At 46.5% G+C, this 14910-nt stretch overlaps 1 protein-coding gene across 4 annotated transcripts in view; it reads left to right on the top strand.

The window, feature by feature from the left end:
- Window positions 1-14910, top strand: part of MCC (MCC regulator of WNT signaling pathway) — a 425462-nt gene that overhangs the window by 334893 nt on the left and 75659 nt on the right. For all 4 annotated transcript variants that reach the window (XM_027035816.2, XM_027035812.2, XM_015070216.3 and 1 more), the window contains one exon: window positions 1163-1305. In XM_027035816.2, coding sequence (XP_026891617.1) covers window positions 1163-1305 — 143 coding nt within the window. The remainder of the gene's footprint in view (window positions 1-1162; window positions 1306-14910) is intronic.

The following is a 14910-nucleotide window of genomic DNA, read 5'->3' as shown; positions in this document are numbered from 1 at the left end:
CCATCTTGGTCCACCCCAAACCCAAGACTGTAAGATTTTCTGCCCTCCTGCTGTCAACTACTTTAAGTGAATGCCAAGCCAAGGGGACTTCTCTTCTTGGCTTTCTTCATAGACACCTATGGGCTTTCCACCCCCATAGTAAATCCCCTGACAGTTTTCTCTTCTGGCTCTTCTGGCTTTCTCTTCTTTTCTCTTCTGGCTCTTCTCATCTACTTGCTAAGTAGATGCTTCAGAGGGAGTTAATGTTGTGCTCTCCATGTCTGTGTCCGTTGTGTGTGTAGTGATGGTGGTGATGTGAGGAAGAGGCATGCATGTGCTTTGAAAGACTTGGTACAATTTTAAGTTTCCTTCGCTTGCTCATAGCTAATTCAGGAACCAAAGACTGAGGGACTGTGAAGGGCTGAGAAGGGGTGGGTGTGTGTGTGTATGGCAGCATTTAAATGTTGTCTTCCTGTTACAAGTGCTAACTGGTGGAAACAGACTACTGAGAGGGGTGCACTCACTCACTGTGTCCATTTTTCTCCTCTCCCCACCTTTTCCCATCCCCTAATGCCACTGACTTACTTTGGGGAAAGTAAGCGTGGTATTTATTAGACATACCTCTCAAAGCATCCAGTTTGATCTGCACAGGTGAGGTACTGGTTTTCTGGTAGCTCCAGCCCCAACACCTTTTTACATCCCCTTCCAAGGAGAAAGCCCACCAGTGGGACTCTCCAGCTGATGGGATGTGACATTCCTGTGCACCAGACTCCTGCTTATTTTGCCCACTGTAGCCTCCATACTCAGACTAACACTGCTTCGGATCTTGGGTTCTTTTGTACCTCAGAATTTGAGGAGGTGAAGAAATCTAATTTCTTCAGGAAATCTTTAAAGGAAAAAAGTTTCTAGTGGGCTGTTAGATGAATCTTGTTCAGTGTGTGTGTGTGTGTGTGTGTGTGTGTGTGTGGACACAGAAGCAACCTTTCAGTTTCACATACTGACTGTGGATGTGACTAACCATTTATCTGGCCTGAAAAGAGTCCTAGCTAGTTCATATGGCTGAGGGGATAGGGTGGGGAAGATCTGTTTCTCTCTGAATTTCTTTCCTGCCCTTCAAAGCCATGTTCTCTAGGAATTTGTCTTCTATCTCTGTCAGTGGTAGCTGACTCTCCTTTTTTCTCAGGGAGGAAGATGAGTACTCAGAACTGCGATCAGAACTCAGCCAGAGTCAGCACGAGGTCAACGAAGACTCTCGAAGCATGGACCAAGACCAGACCTCTGTCTCCATCCCTGAAAACCAGTCCACCATGGTCACCGCTGACATGGGTGAGTCTGCCTGCCATTGCATGAAACCAGAGTTTGATTTCTGGATTGTAATGGGAATTTTAGAAATATGAGGCAGCCTGAATTAAAATTTAATTAGTCAAGGAGTTTGGTGAGTAGATGAAGGCATATCCATTTGAAGGTCCCTTATATGCTCCTTTATTGGAACTGAAGAGCTGAATTAGCTTTCTGCCCTGATATTTGTGATTCAAACATATGCCACCTCTATTTGAAAAATCTGGAAGTAAGGAAAAGGCTATTGTAGTGTTCCAAGTTCGAGTAAAATCTGAACCATGATGGCGGGGATGGGAAGGATGGAATGGGTGGCAACACATTATAGTGGAAGAACCAATCGTTTTTAGCAACTGTTGGGTAAGAAGGAATCTGAAATAACTCCAACATGTTGATCCTAAGTGACTAAGGACATGCTCATATTTCTTAGTCAGGAAGTTTGGTTGAGAAATGAGTTGGGAAATAGATACGTTATGTTTGAGGTTGTAGAGAAATGCCCATCTGGGAATACCTGGTATTTTAAACTGCAGGTCGTGACCTGATAGTGGATCTTGAGATTATATGAAAAATACTTTTAAAGTGAAATCATATAGGAAAAAAATAGAATGACAATGCTGCTTCATGAGACTTATTTGTTGAGTGTGTGTGTGTATGTATGTAGTAAGTTGCGAAATGAAACATTTCAGCTGTGGGCTGTAGTCAACCCACAAAATGTTGCAAAACCACTGGTCTGCTTGGAGATGCTTAACTGGATCTTTGGAGAGATTGGGGTTGAGGATAAAGCCTTTGAAGTTACGAGGTAAGGTGATCTCTGTGGTCCAAAGCGTGTGGGGTCAGAAGGAGGAGGAGCACCAACCATATCTTAGGAAATGGTCACATATAGGGGGGAGGTGGAGGAAAAAGAAGGAGCTGTAAATATAGTGTAACTTTCTTGGAACCTAAAATTTCACTGGGGAGAGACTTTAATAGTACACATTTATATTCATTATAAAATTTAGGAACACAGTACCATGAGAGTTTATCAAAGGAATTTGATTCAGTTTAAGATTCTAGAATAGCTTCCTCTAGGAAGTGACATTTGAGCTGAGAGCTGGAGGGTAAGTAGAAATTAACCAAGTAAATGAAGAGATGCATTCAGGGGAGGGTGGGGGAAGTGGATGCATTCTAGGAGATGAAAAAAGCTCATCATGTATGGAGGGCCCAGAGGTGTGAGACGGAGGCTGGAGAGATAGGTAGGGGCCATAGCATGCAAGATATTATAGACCATGTGAGGAAGGTTGACCTATATTCAAGGATGCACAAGAAACCACTGAAAGGTTTTAGTAGTGGGGGAAGGGGGTGAGATGATCAGATTTGCATTTTGAATCAATCGTTCTGTAGTAAGAGAATTGGTGGATCAAGAATGAATGGGGCCTGGGTGGCTCAGTGGGTTAAGCGTCTGACTTCAGCTCAGGTCATGATCTCACGGGCTGTCAGTGCAGAGCCTGCTTTGTATCCTCTGTCCCCGCCGCCCCCCACCCTTCCCCCACATGCGCTTGCATAACTGTGTGCTCTCACTCTCTCACTCTTTCACTGAAAAATAAATAAACATTAAAAAAAACAAAAAGTGGGGCGCCTGGGTGGCTCAGTTGGTTGGGAAACCAACTTTGGCTCAGGTCATGATCTCACAGTTTGTGAGTTCGAGCCCCACGTCGGGCTCTGTGCTGACAGCTCAGAGCCTAGAGCCTGCTTCGGATTCTATGTCTCCCCCTCTGTCTTCCCCCTCCCCTGCTCACACTCTGTGTCTCTCTGTCTCTTAATAATAAATAAACGTTAAAAAAACAAAAAGTATGAATGGGGGAGGCCAGCTAGGAAACCATTGCTAATGTCTCAATGGGCACAATTATCTCTAGGATCAGGGTGGTGGTAGTTGAGATCCAGAAAGGTATAAAACTGGCAAGATCTGCTGAAGGAATAGAAACAGAGGGTGAAAGGAGAAAGTGTGTGTATGGAGATGTTCTCTAAGTGTCTGGATTGTACAATGGACGGATGATGCTGCCAGTCGCCAGCACAGGAGCACAGGAAAAAGAGCCAGGTGGTTTTGCTTCGAGTTTTGTTTGGTTTTCTTTTACTTGAGGGGATGGGAATGTAGGGTGGAGGTCATATGTTTTGTGTGGGCATAAGTCTGAGGTGTCTGTCTCGAAGTCTGTGGGTGTAGATGCTTCAGAAGGCAGCAGGTATACATAAGAAGCCAAGAGGAGAGGTCTAGGCTGAAGGAAAGCAGTTAGGAGACACTGGGTTATTGCAGATAGTTGCTGAAGCAGTGGGAGGCCATGCATAGAGTGAGGAGTACAGGGAATGGGAGCCTGGGCTTTGGGGGCCGCCAGCTGAAGAGGAGACTCTATAGAGCTCCTGGCAGGGACATGCCTCTCATCATTTTAGTCTCAGTTTAAATGCATCTCCTCTGAAAGCATCTCGTGAGCACCAGTCTGTGTACGTTCCTGAGTTGACTCTTTGCTGCCCCACTTGTTCCTTCTACTGAATTGAAATTTAAAAAAAAAAAAAGGTTTTTTTATGTTTGTTCATTTTTGAGAGAGAGAGAAACAGAGCGTGAGCAGGGGAGGGGCAGAGAGAGAGAGGGAGACACAGAATCCGAAGCAGGCTCCAGGCTCTGAGCTGTCAGCACAGAGCCTGATGTGGGGCTTGAACTCATAGACGGTGAGATGATGAGCTGAGCCGAAGTCAGACGCTTAGCCTATCGAACCACCCAGGTGCCCTTCGAATTGAAATTTTAAATGATATATTTCTAGTTCTTTGCTTGACTGACTCTCCCACTAAACTCCACTGGGCAGAAGTATATTTATTCTACTAATAGAGTTCCAGAGCCCACCACCAGGCCTGGTACACGGTGTGTGTCCAGAGATACTTGCTGGAATGAACAAGTAAAGCAGTCGGTGAGTCCATCAAGCAGTCGGCCAGCCAAAGGTGTAGGAAGGAAACGAGGAGAGCCATGTTTAGGAAGCCAGCGGGGCAGAGAGAACTCAAAAAGGAAGGAAGAGGTCAGCAGGATGGATTGCTCCTAATGCCAGCAAAGTCACTGAGAGCTGTAAACTGAAACCGATGTGACCTCAACAGAAAAGGAGTGAGGAGTGGAGACACCTTCTAGGTCCTCAAGCTCTTGGCTTCAGGCTGAAACTGCCTCTCTAAACTCACCTGAACCCATATCCCAGTCCTTAAATTAGAACACACACAATCTCCTGGGACCATCCCAGCTGTGGGCTCAAGTCCCACGTGCTGCTCTATCAGCATCGGGGTCTCAAACCTTTGTGGTCCCAGGCTTCTGGACTCCGTCTTCCAGCCTTGGGAGTGGGACAGGTGCTGACGGCCAAGATGTTCCCACTCAAGCAGAGAGATGTGCCTATACTGATCCCTCCATTCATGTCTCTGAAAGTGTTTTATGAAATTAAATCAGTGCCCAATACTCCAACAATGTTGCTTAAGCAAAGTGGGGGAGTGGGGGGATAAACCTGCCTGAGTGGACCGGGCATCTTTCTGGTGGGGCTTCTCGGGGCTCCTGATGGAGCATTCGATAGCTCAGGCTGTCTGCGCTATGAGCTGGCTTAGTTTTTCCAAATCATTAATCTCAAATCCTTTCTTTCCATCCTTTTCCTCATTACAAATATATGTTTGTTATAGCCAGGGATCGTACCTTTGCTGATGGGACTGAGCTCCTGGTGGAAAGGACTCTGTCGACGCAATGCCTGTATGTGTTCTCTGCCCACACAGGCGGCCCTTATTCATCTGTTGAATAACTCACTGGGTGCTGTGCAAGGGGGATATGAGTCACAGGATCTGCCCTCAGATATCTGTACTCTCACACTTTGTTCTCTCATACCCAGAGTAACATCCCGATTCCTGACCATTGACAATAGGCCCCCACAGAGCTGAGCATCTCCTACCTCAGGCGGCCCCCTCCCTAACCATCCCTCGTTTTCCCCCAGCTGTGGCCACACTGGCCTCCTTGCTGCCCTTCACGCCTGACCAGCTCATCTTGTCTCCCTGCTCCTTCTGCCTGGAGTGCTCCTTCCCAGAGCCAACCCTCGGCTTCCTGTGCATGGCTGCTGGCCAGCCCCAGTCAGAGGGCCCTGGTGGAGCACTGTGGCCTTCCCTCACCCTCACTGCCAGGTGCTGTCCTCCTTTTCTGCCTTCATTTCTCCTCACAGCACTTAGTGCTTCCTGGTGACACATTGTATGTGCATTTATTTCACTGTGCATTACCAGTGGTTACCAGTCCCTCACACTGGAATCTAGAATGCAGGCACCACGAGGGCAGGGACTTCCGCTGTCCTGTGTGCCAGTATAACAGTGCCCACACAGAGGAGGCCCCCAGTACTAAGTGTTAGGGAATGCCGTCTGGGAGCTCACGGCTCTCCAGAGGATGCACACAAGAAAACAGGGAATGACCAGCACTGAGGTAAGGGCCACAAGAGGAGGTGGACAGGGGCTCCTAGCAACACCCTTGGGCAAGAGCATCGGAAAATACATCCCAGAGGTCACATCTAGCAGAACTCGGGGGACAGGCGGGAGCGATGCAGGGGGAGAGCCTAGGAGGCAGAGGGCTGGCACCTGCCGGGTCCCTGAGGAGGGCAGGCACAGGGACATCAAGGAGGAGGAGCGCATCAGGGCTTCTGCAGAGTGCCGCCCCTGTGTGCGTTCATCGGAACTGGACGGCTGCCCCTTCTTAATCCTTTGCCATTTTCCAATTAAATGGCTTCAATAGGGGAAAAAGCTTCCACATATAAACACCGTTATAGGAAATCATTAAAAAGCAGCCATTTCATTATGGTTGCTATATTTGCAAACCTGCATTAGCAACCCAGAGGTTTTCTTGAGCCAGATTTTATAGGCAGAATTTGCTGCAGTATATTCACCAGTCTTCATTCAAGATAGCAGGAGTTAAGTCCAATCTGCTCCCTTCATCAGAAGCACTTTTCTTGTTTTCCGACCCCACCCATCAGAGCCAGGCTACCCAGTCAGTGAGCTGGCTCCTAGGTGGTGTCCTTGGGCCCTGAAGGAGTAAACCAGCAATTTAGAAAGTGCTTCGACACACCTAACCAGTCCTATGAAGGAGACAGATCCCAGCAGTGTCACACGGCATCTTAAAATAAATTGCTTTACCTCTGTTCAAACCTGGTCACACAGTTGTTTGGAAAATAAAGGTAATTAAGTAGACAAAGACAAGGTAGGCATTACGGCTTGGGAATTTTATTCCCTCAATTTGGCAAAGAGCTCTAGTTAGGGAGAGGGTGGCTAGAACAGATAACGTGTTTTGCTCACTCTGTGTCGAGCATTTACATGCATCTTCATGTTTAATCTTCAGCCTTGAAAGGAGGCCCTGTAAATCTCCTCATCTGTAAAATTGGGCTAACAGAGTTCAGAGGGGGTGAGTCATTTGTCCAAGGCCACACAGCTAAGCAGTTGTTACTGTTGTTGGCGCCCGTGTTTCTGTAGATGGCTTTGCTCTTACGTGCCTCTGCCTAAATTGTAAAACGTGCCTACGGTTAGTGTGTTCCACTTAACTGCGATCCTTTGAGGTCTCTAGTGCTGATGGGGGAATTTAGGGAGCAGCTGTGTGATCACAGCACCTGGCTTCGTAGCAGAGTATTTGTTGTTAATCGAGATTTTGCAGACCTCCATCTTAGAAACAACACTTTTAGGCCAAACGATTCTGGCTCTTGCCATAGAGCAGAACACAAATGTGTGTGCATATTCGTGCGTGTGTGGCACACTCTCCAGCAGGCTGCTCTCCCAGCTCTGCTAATGGAACAGCAGAGCTCATCTGGAGCAATTGTTTGTAAAACAAAATCCTTGATCCAGTGGACCTTTGCACAGCCTGCGTTGGGTTCTGCTCCTTATTTTGAGATCTCTTCTGTTTTAGGTGAGAAATTCTTCTTTTCTGGGATCTAGCAATGCCCAACTATTCCACCCTTGGGGATGAAAGGAAGCATATGATACCTTGTTTGCTGGTGGGATCATTTAGATAGAGATTTCCTCCTTATGCATAGTTTTTGGAGGACAACCAAGGAAGAATTTACACATGAAACCTGGCTCTTTGGCACAGCTGTGACTATGAAATATGTTTAACGTTAAAGCCAGATTTTCCCGGCTTAATGGCCGATGAGGCTTAATGGCTTCAGGAAAAATGTTCCAAAGTGTCAAGCAGCCACTCCCAGTGAGGAGAAAGGGGGGTCGGGGCAGGGAAAGGCAGCCCTGCCTCCTCCAAAAACGATTTCTGTAGGGTTGGAGAGAAGTGTTGACAAAGGCAAGGGAGCCTGTCTGGAGAAAATTTGCATGTTATTAGGAATGAGGGTGATTAGAATGGATCCTGCAGCAAAAAATGTTTGACAGTCAAATCATTTATAACCTGTTTATGGAACTTTGAGGAACCAGGCCACAGGTTGGAAAGGTTAGATGGGACTGAAAATAGCATCTTGAGTAGTTGATGGAATAGGCCAAGCCTTTTGTTGCCTTTTTGTTTTTCCTTCTCCTCACTTTAACTGGGCGGCTACATTTCCCCTAAGCCGTGCACAGTGTTGGTCATCCCTGAGAACCAAGCCTAGAGGAGACTTTGAAGTTCTGAACATTGACTCACTGGAGGACTCTTTGAGGTGGCTGTGTGCTTTCTCCATGGGATCTGAGCCTGGTCAAATAAGACCTGTCTGCGAATGTCAACAGGGCAGAGTGAGGAGTGCATTGGAAATCATTCTGGAACTTTCCTTACAGTAATCAAGCTTGAAAGCAGGCAGGGTCACTGCTCTACTTCAGTTTATGTGACTTGAGTACAATTTGAGGAAAATGTTTCAAATCGTTTTTTAGCCCCCGAAAAGACACTTTTCGAAAAGACTCCACCACATTCATTCGAAGCGAGTTTCCATAAATGTTGGGATTCAGGAACTCCTTTTATAATGTAAGTTGTCTCAATTTTTTAAACAGGCTGTGTTTCTTCAGGTGAAATTGTTTTTTTGATTGTTGGAAATGCATGACATGTTTTTCCTTAAAACCAGCATTATAAGGGAGTGTTCGCTTCCAAGACCAGCCTGTGAAAGCCTGCTTTAATCTGTAATGGGAATAAAGTACGGGACCTTCATCTGTGTTACTATAACCCGGACCAGCACTGTGGCCATTGTTCCTGGGAGAAAGGATTGTGTCAACCATATTTGGATGTCAGAGGCACATCTCCTCCCTTCTCCTGGAAGCTTTGGAAATTTTCCCATCCCTACCACAGTGAGAGCCCCGGGGTCTGGGACTGGTACTGACAGCCTGCTCCGCACTGCCACTCTTGGCTCTTGAGGCTTGAGACGGGCCTGTCTGAAAAAGGCCCTTGAGCTGAAATGGAAGATCCAGGCACTGAGGAAGGACCATTTGGACCAGAGGTTAGTGAGCTTGGGGAGAGAGTGATCAGAGGTGATGTTGCAGAGAAACAAAGCGTGTTAAAACTGCAAAGTGACATTAGCAGAAATGAAAACAAATTCAGGCTGGTACGTTTGGGCTGAAATAGAAGTCTTGAAAGTACAGGGGCGCCTGGGTGGCTAGGTAGGTTTGGCATCTGACTTTGGCTCAGGTCATGATCTCACGGTTCATGGGTTCGAGCCTCGTGTCGGGCTCTGTGCTGACAGCTCGGAGCCTGGAGCCTGCTTTTGTATCTCCCTCTCTCTGCTCCTCCTCTGCTCATGCTCTGTCTCTGTCTCTCTCTCAAAAATAAATAAACATAAAAAAAAAATCCTTAAAGTATAACTTGGTTTCTTTTGGGAAAAGAAACACATCCCTTCCAGCGAAGTTAGGACCCAGCCGGCATGGTAGCTGGTGGCTCCCAGCCTGACTCATGTCTGTGGTCTTGGGGGATAATTTGGGTGTGGCAGTGACACTTTCCAGAAAGCATTCTGGTTCTCGTAGCTGCACGGAGAAATCGAACATCACAGGGGTCCCTACATTAAATCTAGACTCAGTGTGTCCATGCTCTGTCGTACCTTCTGGCCTTGAATGCTCAAGTATTTATTTCCCCCTCAACTTTTTATTTTGAAAAACTTCAAACTTACATAAAGAGTAAAATGAACCCCTATAAACCCATTGCCTGTATTCACTAGCTGTTAATGTTATGCGATTTTTGTTATTTGATTTTTGCGCACATGCATGAATTTTTTTTCTGAACTCTTTGAAAGTAAGTTGCAGACATCATGCAACTCACTTCATGCCTCACCCTAAATATATCAGCACAAACCTCTTAAGAACGGGGAACTTCTCTTTTTTAACCATAGCACTTTTATCATACCCGAGAATTTTAACCCAGATGGAACGATATATATAGTCCATATTCAAATTTTCCCAAATGTACCATTAATGTCTTTTGTTGCTTTTGTTTAATCCAGGATCCAGTCAAGGCTCACACATGATATTTAGTTACCATGTCTCTTTATGCTCCTTTAATCTAAAACAGGTCCCCCACCTTTCTTGTCTTTCATGACATTGACCTTTTTGAAGAGGCCAGGTTAGTAGCATCTTAGTAGAGTCCCTCAATCTAGATGGTCTGATTGGTTTTTTTTAGTGTTAGATTTGAGGTTAGTAGTTTTTGCAAGAATATACATGGGTGATGATGTGCCTTCACTAGTACTGTGTTGCCACAGGAAGTTCATGATAATCAGTTTGTCCGTTAATGGCAATCTTGAGGTGCTTTTAAGCTATCACAGCACTGTTCTTCTGAGTCTTCCTGTCTTCAGGAGACACAGGCCCTGTGTACATTACACAGTGTGCAACCTTTATGGATACCGTCTTACTCCCTTCTTGCGGACCCTTCTGTTGTCTTCTGTTTCTTCCTTTTCTGTCTTGCTTTGTTCTGGTTTTGCTTATTCCTTGCTGCATGCTGTGTGAAGGGGACTGCTTACAAAGGAAAGCCACAGCCCTCCTGGTTTCAGCCTTAGAGCCACGACAGCAGCCGAACTGTTACATCCTTAGGAATTCACATCTGGCCTCTTAATGGAACGTCTAGGGCAGTGCTGAAAGAATCTGTAGCCCTTTGCTCCACTTGACTTGCCTTACAAGGCACAATGTATGCCCAGGCGAAACAGCAGTAGGGGGGACGTGTGCTGGCCCTTGGAAGGCCGTGGGAGTTATGATTATGCCCTAGGCTGCTGCACCACACAGGTAAGGCCTTTGGACTGTTCACAGCAGGCCTTCTGATGCTTCTCTCTCTAAGACTTGCTCAAATTCACTGTGCCTAGCATCTGTAACTTGAGTGGACCCATCCACCTTAGGGATCCACCCGATTGAAAGCTTTCTGCCTTTTTAACAGGGTGTGGTATGCCACGTGATAGGTCTTAGATTTGATGATTCTTTACCAGTGAGCCGACTAACAGAAACTGGATACTTGTAAAAGTTGATTCACAAAAAAGTCTTTCATTTCTTTTACACGTTCAGCTCAGGTGGTCTTGTTCGAGCACTGCTCCGTGCCCGCTGTTGTGAGCATCTGGGAACACAAGGACTAATAAACAGTCATTGGTCCCCAGGGCTGGACCTAGTAGGGTCGATATGTCAGTTAATAAGTAATTACAGGGAATGCGATGCCTCCAAAAAAGAAGTAAATACAAGACTATAGGTGGGTAGGGGGTGGGCAAAATGCATGAAGGGGGTGGGAGATATAGGCTTCCACTTTTGGAATGAAGGAGTCACAGGGATGAAAGGCACAGCACAGGGAATATAGTCAGTGGCATTATAATTGTGCTGTGTGGCTACACTTGTGAGCTACACTTGTAGCTACACTTGTGAGCACAGCATAGTGTATAGACTTGTCCAGTCGCCACGCTCTACACCTGAAACTAATGTAATGTTGCGTGTCAACTACACTACGATTTAAAAAAATTTTAAGGAATAATTTTTTTTTTAAGACCATGGGTAATCAGGGAAGGCTTTCTAGAAAAAGGGTATTTCGAGGCAAAGCCTGAAAAACAGCTGCTAGGAAGAAGAGAGGGAGAAGCGTCCAAACAAAGCCGGCAAATGACCGTTAACTCTGGAGCAGAAGCCCTAGGAGCGTGAGCTCTTGAAGCTGCAACCGTGTTTTGGAGCAGAGCTGTTCTGGTAAAGGTGCACAGCTCAGAATCGGGCGGACCAGGGGAAGTGTTTCTAATGTCTAATGTTTTATCAGGGTTAGGGCTTTTACAGGGGGTTCAAAAAAACAGAGAACAGGCAGCCTTTGACACCTGATGCAAAATGAACTAACTCTGGGATAGTTTCTTGTATGGAACTCTAGAGCTAGGCTTCATTGATCCTGAGAAAGAAAGAAGAAAACTACTGTGTGTGTTTAACCAAGCAAGAATGCTGGTCTGGGTTAGTTTTCGTAGCCACGAACACCCTCTTACCCTCTTTCCCGATTCTCCCAGTACTTGGGTCTTCCCTCAGACAGCAACGTAAAAACCTAAGCCTCTGGGTTCTCATTGGAAGATGAACCTGAGCTCTCTTGTCTTCAGCTCCTGTCTGAAATCTAACTGGGAAAAGTTGTATCTAGAACTAACAGCAGAGGCAGGGCTGCAGACTGATGGATGGGGGGGGGGGGGGGGGGAACGTGGCAGGTGGGGTTCAGTGTGCGGCTGTGAGGGAAGCAGAGGAGCACCGTGGCCATGCTGAGTCCAAAGCGGCCAGCTGCTGGCCACTCCACAGATGGTTGTCGTGTGAGGAGCCAGGCCCAGTATTGCCAGACCTGATTTTACAACAATAGCCATAAATTCTAATGACTTTCAAATGTTGACAATTAATTCAAAACTGTTTTCAAAAAAACCAAAAGGGCTGTGCCAGATACCAACCCCTTCTTGTCCAAACACAACACATCCTGGACTGCAGGTGGCTAGTTGCCTCCTCTGGCCAAAGGGAGATGCTCATTCCATTTATTCATCTGTGTCCTCTGTTTCATCTTTCCAGCAAATTAAACAACTAAAAGGCACAAAGCCAAGACTGTGTGAACTTACGCCTTCCCAGAATTCCCTCCACATTGTACTTTAATGGCCCACAGCTTAATTTTAATTGAAGGTTAGTGTAAGAAATCATGAAATTCGTCTGTGTTTAAAAGTGTGTCTGAGGAGACTGGCAGTCACATCGCTTTACAGCACATGTGAAGTCCCTTATACCTAAATTCTTTTAGCATTTGTTTTTAAGAACACATTGTCTCTCTTGTGAAACTGGCATGCTTCCTCCTTTCTGACAGGACATGTTTCATTTTTGCTCTGGCTGCCAGGAAGCTCAGGGCTAAGTGGAAGTGTCCGCCCCAGCAGTTGTGTGAGTCTCCATTTGCATCCTCAGCCTTTCCCTGGTTCCGATTATTGTCCTTCCCCCTTACATGTGGTGTTTGCTATGTGCTACTTGAGATTCTTCTTTGGAAAGATAAAAATAACCTCCATTAACTCCATTAACAGAATGTGTATTCGGTATGAAGGGCCTTTCCTCTTTGTCCTCTAGACAAGGGACCAAGCCATCACCTTGTGACATAAGGCACAGCACAGCCTGAGGTACTATAGCGAGTCTGCCTCAGTGTAGTCCTCATGCTGCCGTCCCATGACCAGCGTGCAGTTCAGTGGCAATAAGTACATTCAGAGTTGTGCAACCCTCACCACCACCCACTTCCGGGACTTTGTCATCCTCTCAAACTGAAAGTGTGTATTGCCCCATTCCCCCCAGTCCATGGTCACCTCTGTGCTTCTTTCTGCCTCTACTCTAGGTACGTCTTATAAGAGGAGTCCTCCACTTGCCCTTTCCTAACTGGCTTACTTCACTTACTATAATGTTCTCGAGGTTCATCCGTGTTGTAGCATGTGTCCAAGTTTCCTTCCTCTCTAAGGCTGAATGACATTCTGTTTTGTATAGGCCACATTTTGTTGACCTGTTCATTGGTCAGCGAACTTGCGTTGCGTCCACCTTTGACTGTTGTGAATAAGGTTGCTATGAACATGGGCATACAAGTATCTGTTTGAGCCCTATGTTCAATTCTTTTGAAACTGGATTGAGACATGGGATTGCTGGATGATAGGCTAGTTCTAGTTTTAATTTTTGAGGAACTGCCGTACTGTTCTTCACAGAGGTTGCGTCCTTTTACATTCCCACCAGTGGAGCACAAGGATTCTAATTTTGTCTCCACATCCTCGCCAACACGTGATTTTCTCCGGTGGTTGTTTTAAATAGTGGCCAACCTGATGGGTGTGAGGTGATACCTTGTTGTGGCTTTGATTTGTAAATGAGGCACCTTTTGTTCAGTCTGGAATATTTGGTCCCTGTCTTATCCTGCTCCTCTGGTCCCTTAACTTAACAAGCAGTCCCTTCATCTCGCTCGCCTTTTGTAGAGACTCTCAGTGGCAGGAGCCAGGTGATGCAGGGCACTGTAGGCCAGGAGAAGGGATGGAGAGTTTATTCCAAGTCAGTGTCTAGAGGAATATACCACAGACTCAGAAAGATTACTCCACCCTGTATGGAACAGCCCCAGTGCTCAGGTGAATGGTAGTGAGTGACTCGTGCTATGGGGGGGTGGGGGGGTGGAGAATATCTGCTTCTGCCCGCCTAGCCACCTTGTGCTCCTAAACCGAACAATAGCAAGAGACAGCCAAGTGTCCCCTGATTCGTGTAAAGCCACGGTGCAGAGCTCTGCGGATAATAGGCAGGAGTGTGTGGCGTTCATCTTCCAACCTATGCATTACACATTTGGCTTCCTAAGACCAGAGAAAGCATTTATAGCTCTCTTTGGTTTGAAGAGAAGACGCTCATCTGCTTTCAGTCTGTATGTTAATATACATCCCCTCTTCAGCTCTCCTGACTCTCCATCCTGTACTAGCACCATGTTCCCTATGGTCACTTTCCCCACGATGCTGGTAGACAGCTGAGAGAAGGGACCGTGGCATTTTCTCGTACATCTGTGAGCCTCTCAGGGTTGAGGAGAGTCTCCTATTCATTTTTGTATCCTGTTTCTAGCTTGAGGTGGGGCTCAGCAACTGTTTGGTTAAGCAATAAGAAAGACGCACTGGCCAGATTTATATACCCTCCTCCTGTTCCCTATGACCCAATATCATTGGCATACAGGCTGGTTCCACCTCTCAGGTCCTGCCATGAGAGACCATCAGCAGACGTGTGATACATTGCAACCACTGTATCAAGTGCAGCTGTGCTAGAGAAATCCGTATGGAATGGCTGAATAGCGGCATCTTTGTTCCTCATCCTACTTTTAAGCACTTAATAATACAAATCATGCAGGGGCTCCTGGGTGGCTCAGTTAGTTTAGCATCTGACTTTGGCTCAGGTCATGATTTTGTGGCTCTTGAGTTCAAGCCCCGCATTGGGCTCTGTGCTTACGGCCCAGAGCCTGGAGCCTGCTTCAGATTCTGTCTCTCTCCCTCTCTGCCCATTCCTACTCATGCTCTGTCTCTGTCTGTGTCTCTGTCTCTCTCTCTCAAGAATAAGTAAACATTTAGGGGTGCCTGGGTGGCTCAGTCGGTTAAGCATCCGACTTTGGCTCAGGTCATGATCTTGCGGTCCGTGAGTTCGAGCCCCCCGTCAGGCTCTGTGCTGACAGCTCAGCGCCTGGAGCCTGCT

The sequence above is a fragment of the Acinonyx jubatus genome, chromosome A1 (assembly GCF_027475565.1).
Source record: "Acinonyx jubatus isolate Ajub_Pintada_27869175 chromosome A1, VMU_Ajub_asm_v1.0, whole genome shotgun sequence".
Classification (NCBI taxonomy): domain Eukaryota; kingdom Metazoa; phylum Chordata; class Mammalia; order Carnivora; family Felidae; genus Acinonyx; species Acinonyx jubatus.
This window is presented reverse-complemented; position numbering and strand designations above follow the sequence as displayed.